This window comes from Halyomorpha halys, unplaced genomic scaffold, assembly GCF_000696795.3.
Source record: "Halyomorpha halys isolate HHAL.00 unplaced genomic scaffold, Hhal_1.1 Scaffold142.1, whole genome shotgun sequence".
Lineage (NCBI taxonomy): Eukaryota > Metazoa > Arthropoda > Insecta > Hemiptera > Pentatomidae > Halyomorpha > Halyomorpha halys.
Genome location: NW_027113471.1, coordinates 694123 through 709281, shown reverse-complemented (window position 1 = coordinate 709281; position 15159 = coordinate 694123). Strand labels below are relative to the sequence as shown.

General features: G+C 32.8%; 1 protein-coding gene across 1 annotated transcript in view; it reads right to left on the bottom strand.

The window, feature by feature from the left end:
• LOC106678424 (digestive cysteine proteinase 1) overlaps positions 1 to 14861 on the bottom strand; it is a 23811-nt gene extending 8950 nt beyond the window's left edge. The window contains exons 1-4 of the mRNA XM_014416906.3: positions 14760 to 14861; positions 10078 to 10181; positions 5898 to 6047; positions 5612 to 5806 (exon numbers count right to left, since the gene is read on the bottom strand). Coding sequence (XP_014272392.1) covers positions 5612 to 5806; positions 5898 to 6047; positions 10078 to 10176 — 444 coding nt within the window. The 5' untranslated portion in view covers positions 10177 to 10181; positions 14760 to 14861. The remainder of the gene's footprint in view (positions 1 to 5611; positions 5807 to 5897; positions 6048 to 10077; positions 10182 to 14759) is intronic.
• Between the last annotated feature and the right edge of the window lie 298 nt (positions 14862 to 15159).

The window sequence follows — 15159 nt, the reverse complement described above, 5'->3', positions numbered from 1 at the left end:
AAAATTACTAATTAATTAGTAATTTATATTGTTGAATAATACATAATTTATAAATACATATTTTTTTAAATATTTGACAATTTATTAGCACATATTTATATACATATTTCAGATTTTTTAGCATATAAAAATCCTATCTCTACTTATATAGAATCTAATATTAAAAATGTTTTATTTATGTAGATATCATAAAATTCAAAGATGATAATCGTTCATTGGAAACAAATCTTTACGTTAGTAATTTCAGAGTCAAGTTTGCTGAAAAAGAACTGGAAGGTTTTACGATGTTAAATTTACTTCCAAAACATACTTCATTTACCGAAACTGATTCTGTTAACGCCAAGTTTAACAATTGATTTGTAAATAGTCCGAGTATTTCATTTAATTTAATTTTTATTTGTATTATTTTATTTAGAAGTTTATTTTAATTTTAAAATAAATAGATGTATTTATACTTTGTATTGTAATATTTAAATGAAGGAATACGGTTAGTGGGGATTATTTGGTCGGCGTCGCCTAGAAACGGGTCAACAATCTACAGCTTTAAATCAGCTACCAAGTCGCCATTAGTAGTTCGTCTGATTTTGTTACCAAACCCTGTCTGGGTGAGTTATCTGGTGTTTAGTCATTTCGCTTGTGATTAATGGAAATTTAGCTCTGAATTCGATAAGCACCATTATAGTATTTAATTTAATTAAGTTTGGACAATTAGATAGCTTAATATGAATCGGTATAAACGGGGGCCCACCAACTTTTGAAATATTGGAGAGGCAGACAGTATTTTTTTTTTTACCACGTCAATATCAATGGTTAGGCCTATTTGGGAGTCTTGATTTGTCGCTTTTTTCTTTCTTTCTTCGGACCACTTCGTACCCCCTTTTTTTCCTCTTCCAATATTGGTGAGATTTTTCAATATTTTCTTACATGCATACCTCTATCTAGACAGTCGGTATCTGAAAGTTTAATTCTCTTCAGTTCCTCTCTCATTTGCCTCGTGTATCCTCCATGTTTTTGTAGCTAAAAATTTTCTTAAAGATCTTTTTATTCAATCTTTCCTCTGTCAACATCTTCATGTACTCATAGAACATCAGCTTTCTGATTCTCATCTCGGTTTCCAGGTCTTTGATTTTTCTGTAGATCTCTTCATTAGATCTTAGCCTGCAACCTATGTTTTCCTGGGCCCATAGATTTTTCTTAAGATCCTCCTTTCTATTCTTACCAGCATTTCCTAGTTGGGTAAACATGTGGTCTTCATCCCGTATAAAATTCATCCCGTCACAGCCCTTATCACTACGTAATGAATACCTTAACTTCGCAATGGAGGAGAGGTTCTTAATTTTGGTTCTTATTGTAAATTTTAGCTGTTTGAAAGCTTCTAATTTAGTGATTTTCTCTCGGCTCTCTTTCTCAGAATCGTTGTGACAAATTATTTTTTTCTCAAACACTTAAATTTTCTGGTCACTTTTATTTTTCCATATTCAGTGTTTAATTTTTTTTTTCTTGAAATTTACTTCTGTAGTCATGAGCTCTGTTTTTCATATGATATTTGTAGGCCTGCGTTTTCTGCTATTATTTGACTAATAGCCTCTTCCTCTAGATTCTGCCAACAATGCAAGATCATCAGCAAATGCCAAACAAGTCACTTTTATGTGATTATTTTTGTTCCCTATTATGGCTCCTGAGTTGTTTTTTTTTCCAGAATTACTTCATGATTTTATCCAGGACTATGTTGAAAAGAGTTATAGGCAAACCGTCGCCTTGTCTTAGCCCTGTTTTTATCTGAAAAGGTTTTCTTATAAGACCCTGAAAATTTAGATTTTATCTGGAAAGCTACATTTATTTTAATTTATATTCTTTATTTTATTTATATAATTTATTTTGATTTGTTAACTTCACCCAAATAAATGTTCATATCGGAGATATTTTTGTTTTTCGCTTTTTAGAGCTTCCTTTCAAAATGACTAAATCGATTTGAGGTGGCTTCAATAAATACTTACAAGATTTCATTTAGAAATCCTCCAAACTCCAAACAAAAGGGATTTGTTAATCGAGTCTTGAATAGCCTTTCGATAAGGAGTGCTCTGTAGGGACAGTGAGGACAGTGAAAGCAAAGATGGAGACCCAGATTGATCGTATAAGGCTAATTCTGATAGATTAACGAGATATTTAGAGAGTATACTTAGAGATCCACGAGATAAGTGGAGGAAGCACTACGAAAGTGAAGGAGATGTTATGAATGAATACTTGTTCATATCGTGCATTTCATTTTATTTTTTCTGGCAAATACCGAAATGATGACCAAATTAGGCCAGCCATTTCTTTTTATCACAAATCTAAATTGACATCCCACAAATCCCTCATTGTTCTCTTTTACACTTATAAATGAGCTTCAGCCAGACTCAAAGTGTTGATGTCATTCATAATTCGTGCCAGTCACGTCATTCTGGCTAATGAGTCATGACTCTCAATCCAACTTACCAACCCTTAATGTGTACCCCAAATAAATATAACTTTCATATTTATTAGGTATAAGTATAGTATAGTTATCAGTCGTTTTAATTCCTTCTAACTTAAACAGTGATTGAGGTTAGGTTTGCTCTCAGTGTGTAAACAAGCACTGTAATAAAATACTACCACTGCAGTAAACTATCACGGTGGAACTGTGCCTTTAAACAATCATTATACTTTTTCAATTCCACTCCAATCATGAAAGCTTGAATACATTAAGGAAACATTATATTTGAGAAGATGGTCACGGGTGCGGTCAGCAAAGATACAAAAATAAACAAAACGTATTTATTAGTCCCGACGTTTCGACCAGAATTTTAGACCTTCATCATTGCTGAAAAACGAAACAAAATAACTACCTTAATTCAGAGACCATAATAATAAAGATAAATATATTGAAAATACATAGTTGTTAACCATTTTCGTTTCTTTTGACCGCAACCCTGACCATCTTCATACTTTTTAATAATACAAAAACCTGGACATATAAATAACAAGAAATTAAGTAGACTGTATTTGGTTGATACTAATAGAAGATAAAATATAATATCGTTGATTTAAGAATTAAAGAAAATAAATGATATAAAAAACAGACGGCAGAAGAATATTTAAATTAGGAGTAATAGAATTAAGATAATAAAAAATTTAGGTACTGTCTAAAAATAATGAAAAACAATTTAAAACGGTATAATGAAATAAATATAGGAGAGAAAACGATATATAAGATAAAATGAGGTGTACATAGTTGACTGTAGAGTAATGATTGGAGAAGTTTCTCGGGGGGTGCGGTCAGCAAAGAAAAACATAAATAAACAAAACCATATTTATTTATTTTATGCCAACGTTTCGACCTGAGTTTTAGGGTTTCTCTATAGAGGGCTATAGAACAAAAGAGATAACAACAACATTTAGAGAAGACAACTACAACATTCGAAAGAATGGAAAAAGAATAATGTAAGAAATATGAGAACGAGAAAGGAGACTCACGTTATGGCGTAGAAGGTCTAAAACTGATTGATTTTTTGTTTTCCAGAAAGGCTCGCCAGAGTGGGCTACGGACAGACAAAGGATTCGCTAGAAACATAACTGTCCCGTTATGATACAACAGTTGATACGAAATATCAATGATAAAAATAGAAGTCAAGTTATAGTTTAAAAGAAAACAACATAAAACCAGTGATACGTAAAATTATGGTGCCCCAAGGGCAAATAATTATGAATACAAAGATCAAGATTATAAGATAAAATGGATAAAAGATAAACAGAACTATAGATGAGTAAAAAATTAACAAGCTTAAAAAATATAGTGCTTAGAAAAGTGGGAGGGAGAGGGGGGGGGATAAGGGATAAAATAAGAAAAAATTTAAAAAAACGAGAGACTACCTGACTTAAGGTGGTTCCGTTAAAAGTTTTTTTAAAATTTATTTATTGATATTTACAACTGTATAAAAAATACAACAAGTAAATTTGATCATAATGATATGATGCAGGATGTAGAGAAACTACCCAGTAGTTGAACTCTAAAAACAGTTTACAATATAAGGTCACGAGGCCATCTTCTTTTCAGGTGCCTCGGAGGATTGCCAGGAATGGAAGAGGAAGCAAGGTTAGAAACTAGTGGGTTTGGGTGGTTAGAGAGTTTATTATGGAAAGAATAATATCGGGTTCGGGCTAGATCGGTTACATAAGGAACATTTACCGTTAAAAGTAAGTGGCGACAAACATATCTGCTAGATAGCGGGCCCACAAGTACAAAAAAAACGTTAAACCAAGCGGAAAATTTTATCGTCATGACATAAATAACTATGAAAGACCGTTTAGATAAAATAAATAAATAAAGTAAAAAAAATAAATAAAAGATTTATGAGTAAAATTAGAAAATAACTATGAGAACGAAAGGTTAGAAATTGTAGAATGTATAGCTCAGCTAAAGGTGAAATGAACGTAAAAAGCAGAAGGTTAGTAATATAATGTAATAATATAAAAAAATAAGGGTGTTATAATAAATTAACTGTTTGGGAACAGGAATAGTTTTTTTTTGTGTATTGAAGAAGTTTGTCGGGGGGTGCGGTCAGCAAAGAACAACATAAATAAACAAAACTATATTTATTTATTTTATGCCGACGTTTCGACCTGAGTTTCAGGTCTTCATCAGGGCTATAGAACAGAAGAGATAACAACAACATTTAGAGTAACATACAATTGAAAAGGAATAGTATACAAACAAATTTAGAATTATATAAAATATTGAATTAAATCATAAATGATAACTGATAATTGAATAGTACAAAATTTTTAACTTTCTAAATTTGTTTGTATACTATTCCTTTTCAATTGTATGTTACTCTAAATGTTGTTGTTATCTCTTCTGTTCTATAGCCCTGATGAAGACCTGAAACTTATTTATTTTCAATTTTTTTATTTTATTTATTTATTTTTTTTTTATTTTTTTTTTCTTTCGATCAAGTTATATTTTTGTAAGTAAATTTTGTGATTTTAAAAACTGGAACACCAATTCTATTGCCTTATCATCGTCTCCAATGGTCCGTTTTATATTGTTTTCTTTTAAACTATAACTTGACTTCTATTTTTATCATTGATATTTCATATCAACTGTTGTATCATAACGGGACAGTTATGTTTCTAGCGAATCCTTTGTCTGTCCGTAGCCCACTCTGGCGAGCCTTTCTGAAAAACAAAAAATCAATCAGTTTTAGGCCTACCGTCTACGCCATAACGTGAGTCTCCTTTCTCGTTCTCATATTTCTTACATTATTCTTTTTCCATTCTTTGGAATGTTGTAGTTGTCTTCTCTAAATGTTGTTGTTATCTCTTTTGTTCTATAGCCCTCTATAGAGAAACCCTAAAACTCAGGTCGAAACGTCGGCATAAAATAAATAAATATGGTTTTGTTTATTTATGTTGTTCTTTGCTGACTGCACCCCCCGACACTCTTCTTCAAGCATTAATCTACGGTCAACTATCTACATCTCATTTTTTTGTGTATCTTTGCTTACCCCACCCTCGACCACCTTCTTCTCATTTCAATGTACAGCCTACTATTACCATCTCAAACATTATATTCTTATTGGTAGATATTTACCGCAGAAAAAATCCAACATGAAAGGCACTGCTTCTGGTCCTTGATTGGAGTAACTGCGTTCTTATCTCTCCAATCAAAAGATTGAGGAACATCGCCACGCCTGAGCAAGGATTGCTTGGTTTTTAATATCGGTTTTCTCGATGGTTTTCCGGAGTTTATGAAGCCGGTCTTCATACTTCTGAATTCGTCTTCAGTCTGAAAATGATTTATTAATTGAGAACAAACAATTGAATATGTAAAAGAGAAAATGATAACAAGGTTATTTACCATGTTAATGTTATCATACCAGATCTGAAAATTTGTTAAGGCTCATTGAGAATGAAACAAGTCCTTTTTTGTAACGTTGGTTGTGTTCCTCAACCCGCTTCTTGTTCTCCAGGAATATTTCCATCTTTCTGCCCTCTTCTGCCGAACTGTATTTTTTGTCGTACGTCACCTATGGAATTAAATAAAAGAGATATTGGACTATAGACAAATTAAATAAATAAACAATCCTGTGCATAATATTGTATACTCCTAGTATAAATATGATGCCACTTGACTATTACACACTGACTTTACGCTACCTAGCTGCCACAACAAGAATTACTAAATTTGTCAGACAAACATCATATATTGAAATGTATATTTCTTTTAAATACTTTGATGAACAAATTAATAACTATGTCATATGTTGTAATATTCTTAAATGTTTTATTAGAACCAATAAATTTTTTTTTAAATAATTTATTTATTGATATTTACAACTGTATACACATATATAAAACAAGTAAATTTGCTGTAAGTGACATAGTGACATGATAAAAACATGTGGAGAATCTACCCACTGATAGAACTCCAATAACATTTCTAGAGAAGATCTCGAGGCCATCTTCTTTTCAGACGCCTAGGAGGATTATTAGGTAATGAAGGAGAAGCCAGGTTAGAAACAAGTAGATTTGGGAGGTTGAAAAGTTTATTATGGAAGGAACGGATCTGGTTCTGGCCAAATCGGCAACATATGGAATTTTGAGGTCCTGATGGATAACTTGATTTGTGACAAAGTAAGGACTATTAAGGATTTTGGACTGTAAGGATTGGATTCTGGACCAATAAATATAATAATAGAATCTTCTGATCCATTTAAAGCTAACGTTTTACCCTAGGGAGAGAAATTAGTACTACTTGATAAATTAAAGTACGAATTTTCCCTTCAGGGAACCATCTTCTATCAGTGGATTCTAGTGCTATTTTTGTACGTGTATTTTGACTTTTACTTCACTTTGCTTTCTCTAGATCTATACTGATATTTTATAAAATCCCAAAGAAAATATTAAGTATCTGTTTTTATTTTTTCTCTTGTAAAATGGATAATCGCTCTTAAAAGAGGAAGTTCCAGTTTTTTAATTCAAAAATTTAGAAAAAAATCTGATGTGTTAAGGGCATCGCGGAAAAAATTCCATTATTTAGGGAGCTGTAAATCGATAAAAATTGGGAACCTCTGCTTCTTCCTTTACGTTTTATTCCTTTCGGGAGGACCTACGGTTAGTTCCCGTAGGACTTGACATACCCTTCACGATCGACGAGCTGGTTCCTTACGGAGTGAAGTTTCCATCCTACGAAAATTTACTGCTTGTCCCCGTGAAACTCATCATGTCAATTCAGCTCATAACAAGTTACTTAGCCTACTGAACATGCAATGTCCAGGCCTTCAGATATATACTACATCCCACTTTAAATTGGAGTTGGAACTAATAATACTCAACTACCTCGACACTCTCGTAGATATTATCTCTAAAACTTTCGGTTACACGTAAAACAATCATTTCAGGATACACCTATGTTTCATGGCTTGTCCCATAAAAGGTGTTCTCAAACGACAAATCTTTAACCTTGATATGTAGTGAATAGAAATTTCCAGATAATACAATTTTCCCAGAAGGAAATAAAAGAATATATAAAAAAAAGAAGAAAAAATCAGATAAAAACATACTTCACTTAACTGGATCAGATGCACCAGTAGGCTCTTCAACAAAAAAATTTAAGTTCTTTCGTTATACGAATGTTTGTTTATTCATAGTTTTCTTTTTAATATTTGCTTAGGTTGATAAATCTTTCTCAAATCTAATTTATTGGGTTGTAAAATAAGTTCGTAGCGCATTTTTAATCCTTTCAGTGTTTATAAAATTATGTTTATTTGGTCAATAATGTCCTTCCATATTCTAAAAAAGGATTAGTTAAGGTGCTTTTATGCATCAGTTTCAACCGAGATACCTTATCTGTAAGTGGTATTTTGCTTGCTCAAAATGGAAGAGAAAAACATACATTTTCGTCATTTAATGATTTTTTATTTCCGAAGAGGAAAACCTGCTGCATAGATGTTAACAATACATAGTGTGTATGGCAATGGTGCCTTAGGAAAAAGCACCGTAAGTGGTTTGTTCGGTTCAGAACCGAAAATTTGGAAGAGGCAAAGCGCTTGGGTTGCCCTTCAACTGTTGATGATGACCAAATTCAAGCATTGGTCACAGAAAACCCTCATAGCACAGGCTAATCGCTAAGGCATATTTTCCTCACGTGTCTTTGCAGACCCAGCAGAAATTATTGGAGTTTGGCTGAGATGTGATTCCTCACCCACCCTATTCAGCAGACCTTGCCCCAACAGATTTTCACATATTTCGGGCCCTTCAAAACTCTCTTAACAGGAAACACTTTCATTCGCTCGAGGACTCCAAAACGCACATAGGAGAATTCATTGCGCAGAAATCTCAGAAGTTCTGGGAGGACGGAATTAAAAATTACCTGAAAGATGGCAACATGTAATAGATCAAAAGGGTCATATATGATTGATTTAAAATATTTGCAAGAATCTGAAATTTTTATATTGAAATCACCAGTAAAAAGCGCTACGAACTTATTTTACAACCCAATACTTCAAATTTTATAGAAGATAAGCGATTTTCTTATTGAAAATTAACTGAGTAAACTTGACTTAAGTTTTTTCAAATGTGGTGATTATCAAAATTATTAAATTAAAGTTCCAGAAACAAAATAATATTTCCAACTTTCTTGAAAAATGGAGATAAAACACCAAAAGTTGACTTCTCATCTCATTAAGCCGAATACTATTCCCAGCTGGAGACTGCTAATACAATAGAAGAATATCTTGATTCAAGCTCTTCAGTTGTTTCAATATATTATTTTTTATAACTCAAATCTCAAGCACCTACAACCAGAAATATGCCTATACACATGCGCAAGCGTTTGAAATGGCTAGTACAAGGCCTGAATTTGTGGCTAAACTTATTAAGAGGCGGTTTTGGGGACAAATCAAAGAAAGCTTGTATTTCACCTACATGTTTGTTTTCAGTTTGCATTGTTTTAGAACTGTACACAGATAAATATATCAATGCTCTCTGTGTTAAATTAATTAAAGAATTTCTCCAACATTTGGATTCAATAATTAACTATTGTTTAAAATTATATATTTAATAATTCTATCGATTCGGTGTGAATACTTTGTTTCAAATCTTGTTAATTAACTTAAGGAGTTTATTTTTTTATTATAACGAAGCACAAATATTATTTATGAATACACGGTAGGAGACCGGCAACACTGAGTACTCTGGCAACACTGAGTGCTGGGTAACCTACCCAGTATGGTTACCTAAGAAAACGGTCTAAGTCTTGTGAATTATTTCTGTGTATCGTTATTATATTATATTATATCAATATATGTTCATCAATATTGTAAAGAGTTGTTATTTATATAAAAACTATCAACAAAGCTACAACACTATATAAGAATGTAATTAAATTAAAAAGTTTCTTATTAAAACTCTAGAACGAAAGTTGAATTTATATGGGCTTGTAGTACTATTTATATGAATTTTTATCATCTATAATGTACATTAATGATATTTACTAAATAGCCTATATATATTATTTTTTTTGAACAAGTTAAATATATAAATATATAATGAAAATAGAATTAATCGAATTTAATAATCGAAAAAATTTCAAAGAACAAAACAAGCCTATATCGACGTCTGTTGCTGTGGATTATGGAAAATAAAATTATGGATATAGCTTATAAAATACAATTATATGAAAAATATCGAAATGTTCCTAACTGTATATCTGGGTTCAATTAATTATATAATCAATCTAAAAAGATATTTCAATTGTTTAAAGTGGAAAGTACTAATTAAAAACGTTGTTATGTTCTTTTATTGATAAGTAATAAATGAATTATTTTATACTTTGTATAATTGAATATCTCAAAATAAAATTACTAACACTCTAAGACAAGAGCTTTTTATTTTATTTTTAATTTCCTGGTAAAGATTATAAAAAAAACATATTACATCATTCACAAAAGTATTCCCTCAAGTATTGGTGTAGACAATATCATACTTTATTTATCAGTTACTAAATTCATAGATCTGAAGTAACAAAATTAATAATCACAAAATATCCCATATTACCTTAAATTTCGTCCATTCCTCTAGTTCGTTTTTCGATGGGGCTGCTGCAGAAAGTATGACCAAGACTGACAAGCAGCTCAGAGTGACAAATAGCTTCATAGTCCCTGAAAATTAAAATAAATTAATTTAAAATTTATCTTCTAGAATATTCTAGATCAGTGTCCAACCCACGATATCATTGTGTTCGGCCCGCGAGAGCTTATCAGACAAAAAAAAATTACTTTGAAACGCCTTCCTTTTGAAAGAGATTTTATTATTTAATATTTGTTTCTCTTTATTTATTTATGATATCTATAATAAATGGAATGATACATGCATGTAGAGAAGAATGCATTGGCAGCACTCTAATAATATTTCTACATTAGAAGATCTCCGGGGCCATCTTCTTTTCAGGCGCTTCAGAGAATTGTCAGGAATGGAAGAGGAAGCAAGTTTAGAAACTAGTGGGTTTGGGTGGTTAGGGAGTATACAATGGAAGGATTGATATCTGGTTCGGGCTAGACCGACTACATATGGAACATTAAGGTCTTTAAGGAGGATTTTATTTATCACAAAGTAAGGAACATTGAGGATTTTACGAACGATTTTGGATTGTAAGGATTGGATACCAGAGGAATTTGGAGGTTTAGTGCAGCCCCAAAGGTTTACTCCGTATGCCCAGATAGGCCTTATTATAATCATGTAGAACGTTTGTCTAGTAAGTGCTGTAATAGTTGGAATCGAGGTGCAGTTTCCTGTCTTTTCAGTCTTGTGTGAAGATTCCAAGCTAGTCTTTTGTTCAGATGTAGTCCAAGGTAGCGGATTTGGGGTAAGAGCAACATTATAAAAGGATACCATATGGCAGTGGGTAGGTATTGGATAAGAGTAAAGATGATTTGATGGAATTTATTTTTATCCTCCAATTTAGACACCATTCTTCGAGGGTTGTCACCTAGAATTGGAGAGTTGGAGATGCAATTAAAGGGTTATTATTAACTGCGAGCACACATGTGTCATCAGCATACGTGGTGAGGATAGTATTAGGATTTGTTGGGTTTAAGCTGTATAGACTGTTTAGAGGATGGAACCGAGGATACCTAAAAATATCATCGATCTTGGGAAACACATACCTATGCGAAAATATGTTTTCGACGATGAAGTTTATAAGAAACCAAAATTGAAATAAACTTTCTGATATGTCTTTACTTCATCTCATGGGGGTAGCTACAACAGAACTAGAGGTCTACCACAATGTTCACACTAAATAAATATTTTGATTACTATTTCAATGTTTGTTCATGCCATAATAAATGATAAAAATATTTTTTCTAAATACAAATTAACAGGTTTAAAAATTAAAAAATATAATAAATAATCTCATGGCTAATTCCCATGGAGGTATGATCTCCCAGGAAGGCCAAAATAATATTTTCAGCCAAGATCGCTATAACCCCAATGTTAACACCTAGGTATTCTAAAAAGCTCCTTGTTTTGTTTGATATTGTACGAGATTCGAACAATAGGCCTCTCACGGTGAACTCGGTCTCTGTCTCTCTCCTAAGGTCTCTCGGAATTTTTCTTTAAGGAAAGGGAAGTACTTTTCATATATTTCCTTATTTTCCCTTTCCGCCCCACCCACCTGATCGATGTCATTACTCGGAAATCTTACTGTCGGATCCAAGACCAGAGCAGTGCTTCTGGTTTTAGAGAACGTAATAATATCAGTGTATCTTACGAATCCGTTGGTGTCAATAAAAGAAACCTCATCGAAGCAGGTGAAGTCTTTTTTACCAAAGAACTTCATCAATTCTTCTTTAACCTTGTGGTATCGGTGTGTTATGTGGAAGGAGTTGTTGGGGTATTTTATCAGAACATGGGCTGGTATTTCAGACTCTCTGGCGCATTTGCGAGAGAGGGACCCAATTTCTTTCTGTCCAGTGGATCCTGGACCATTCTGACCCCGAGAGTACGTGCTTCTCTCATACATATCTATTAACACCAATACCCAGCCACCTACACTTGGTCCATTCTTCGAAAGCATTCTCACGCAACGACTGCCGTAGAGCTCTCATACTTCGGTGTCCTTGATCCTCACCCAGTCTTTCAGCATATGCCACGATTTCGGCTTCGGAATTGAATGCTGACTGAAATAGGGCATCCGGAACATTCGATCGTCACTGAGCATTGGGAAAATACTGCAGAGGAGCCTCCCATTGGCAGCGCATGAGACCCAATCCTTGGTATCTCCTGGGTGCGTACGTATAATATCGCCGAAGAGGTCTAAGCACGGAGCCCGATGTTGACATTAACATCTTCTAATATCAAAAGATGCTTCTTGTAAGGGATTTTGTCTGGAGAGGGTAAGACACGGGAACAAGTATTGGTTAACAACGTTGTTCATTTTCTCAAGCATGAGCTCACTAATTTGTCAAGGTTATTTTAAACTTCGTCACTGCCTCTTCACTAAATACTAGCTCTCCCGAGAATGTATATCCCATATATTTTATGGTGTCGTCGGCTTTTTCCGTTTTGATGACATCTGTATTCTCAAGGGAGAACTTCGTTAACCGCAACACTGCTTTGTCAATATCCCTATATTAATTTTGATTTAGTGGTATTTAGGAGAGCCGCGATCACATTTGTGAGGTCGGATGAAACAAATCTTGCCTCCAGCGTGCTCACTTCTTGTCAATGACCAATGTTGTCAAAAGCGCTGAAAACGTCAAAAAAATCTACCACGCAATTCTTTTTCTTTGGTTCGGCATCTTTTATGATTTCACGATGATTCTGGTGACAATTTATATAATCATTATACGGCCTGCAACATGGTTCAAGTATTTAATTTTGGCCTTGGAGGCTTTTCGAGCTGGATAACCCTGTTCTTTTATAATCAAATAATTACGAAATAATTACAACAAAAATATTTCAATCTAAATTTTTTTTTTTGATAGATTTATTTATTGATAGATATTACAATCTGCCACACAGTTGTGGGCAATAGGTAATAGTGATGAATGATCTCATACATACTAAAATAAATTTTAAAAAACTCTCTTAAAATATATACAAACAAAAGAATAGACAAGATGAACATAATCAAACTATCTGTTATGAAAAATAAAATAACATAATGATAAAATAATATATACAATACCAATCTAAAATTAATTTGATGAAACCTACCATTGAGAAACAATTTCTCTTTTTATCAATAACCAAGGTCCTTATCTACATTATTCTGTATCATGGAAGATTTTAGAAATTTTGAATGATTTTTGACTCCTGTATGGACCATTGTTAAGAGCACAATATACCTCAAACAATAAGAGGAAGATTAAGTTTACACTGTTTTGATTAGACTCAACTAAATAATTAAACATTACAAAAAAATAGGCTGGAATATTAGGCCACTTTCTCAACTCCAGGAGATTTTTATTATTTATACTAGCTTTCTATAATCGTGATGGGAAATTAACTTGTGATACCTTATAGTACAAGACCCGGGGAAAAAAAAATTATTTCACCCTTATTTTTTGTTACTTTAATGAAAACTATGTATAATTACCAGTCAAAATTTATAAGTCATGGAGCTATCCACTCCCAGTGTCTATGTTTCTTAAAATATAATTTTTAAAATGTTTATGTCATCACAAAATTGACGATATAATAGTAGCTAAAAGACTATACATGGCCCAAATGAGTTATGCCCATGAGCTCATGAGGAAAAAAAAGCAGTTATTTCTCCACAATTTTTTATTACTTTAAACTATATAAAATTACTACTCAAAATGGATGAGTCTGCTAAGTACAGGTGGGAGGAACATAAAATGAAGGTTGTTTCACAATGTTAAACAAAAATAATTTATATATAATTTTATTTATGAGGTGTAGATAGTTGACCTTAGATGAATGATTGGAGAAATCAATCAGTTGCAAGCCTACCTTCTACGCCACAACCCCTGATGAAGACCTGAAACTCAGGTCGAAACGTCGGCATAAAATAAATAAATATGGTTTTGTTTATTTATGTTGTTCTTTGCTGACCGCACCCCCCGACAAACTTCTCCAATGAATATTTCTTTGATTTTATCGCATTTTTGATTTTACATCCAAAGAAATCTGATTTTCGTTATGCATTCACTAATGAATAAATATGATTAGATTCGGGAAGGCTATGAAGTTGTTCCCTATGATCCAGAACAGCGATGGTAATGGAATTACACCATTTATAACGTATTATGAAGATAGTCCGAGTAGCGGTCAATAAAGGTATCAAAATAATAAAATAAAACTATGCAGGCATACAATGATATCCTGATGAAGCCCTGCAAAGGTCGAAACGTTGGTTAACAATAATAGTTTTATTTTTCTATTTTGATAGCTTTATTGACCACCACCCGGACTATCTTCCTACAATTTACTTCATACGGTCATGAACTATTTAATTCCAATATTATAAATTTATTTCGAGATTGAGTTCTCTCACAATACGAATAGTAAATCACTACAAAGTTCGGACCGTCATATCAGCACTAGAAAGGTTAAGGTCTGTTCCAACAACCCAACAACCGCTTCCAACTGTCCGGAACTATCTGGAGCATGCGCAATAAAGTTTTGGAAGGGATAAACCCCGTGCTAGATTGGTGGTTGTTGGAACAGACCTTTAAATAACTAAATAAAAAAATCTTTAAATGGTTGCTTACGGGTCTGCTGATCGTCCTTCGGGTTTGGGATGACACAAATGGGCCGATTATTTGTTGGTTTGTTACTTAAAGAATTCTCCTTATCTTTGAGTGGTTGATATTAAATGATACTTGAGAATAGCTTACGATTCCAACCAACTTCAGAAAATCCAATAAAAACGTCACTGTAGAAATGAACAATGCATTTTTTTTTTTTTAAGTTGTTATTATTTCATAAGAGCAGCCAATAGTTTGAAATAAATGTTTTCCCGTATATTGTGATAACGTCGTTATATTTAGCTCAGGGAGGTAGAAAGAAAAATATTTACCGCTTTTTTAGCAGGTTTGCAACAATAAACTGCTTACTCAATATTTTTTTTTAATATTTATTTATTGCTATTTACAACTGTACATTATAATA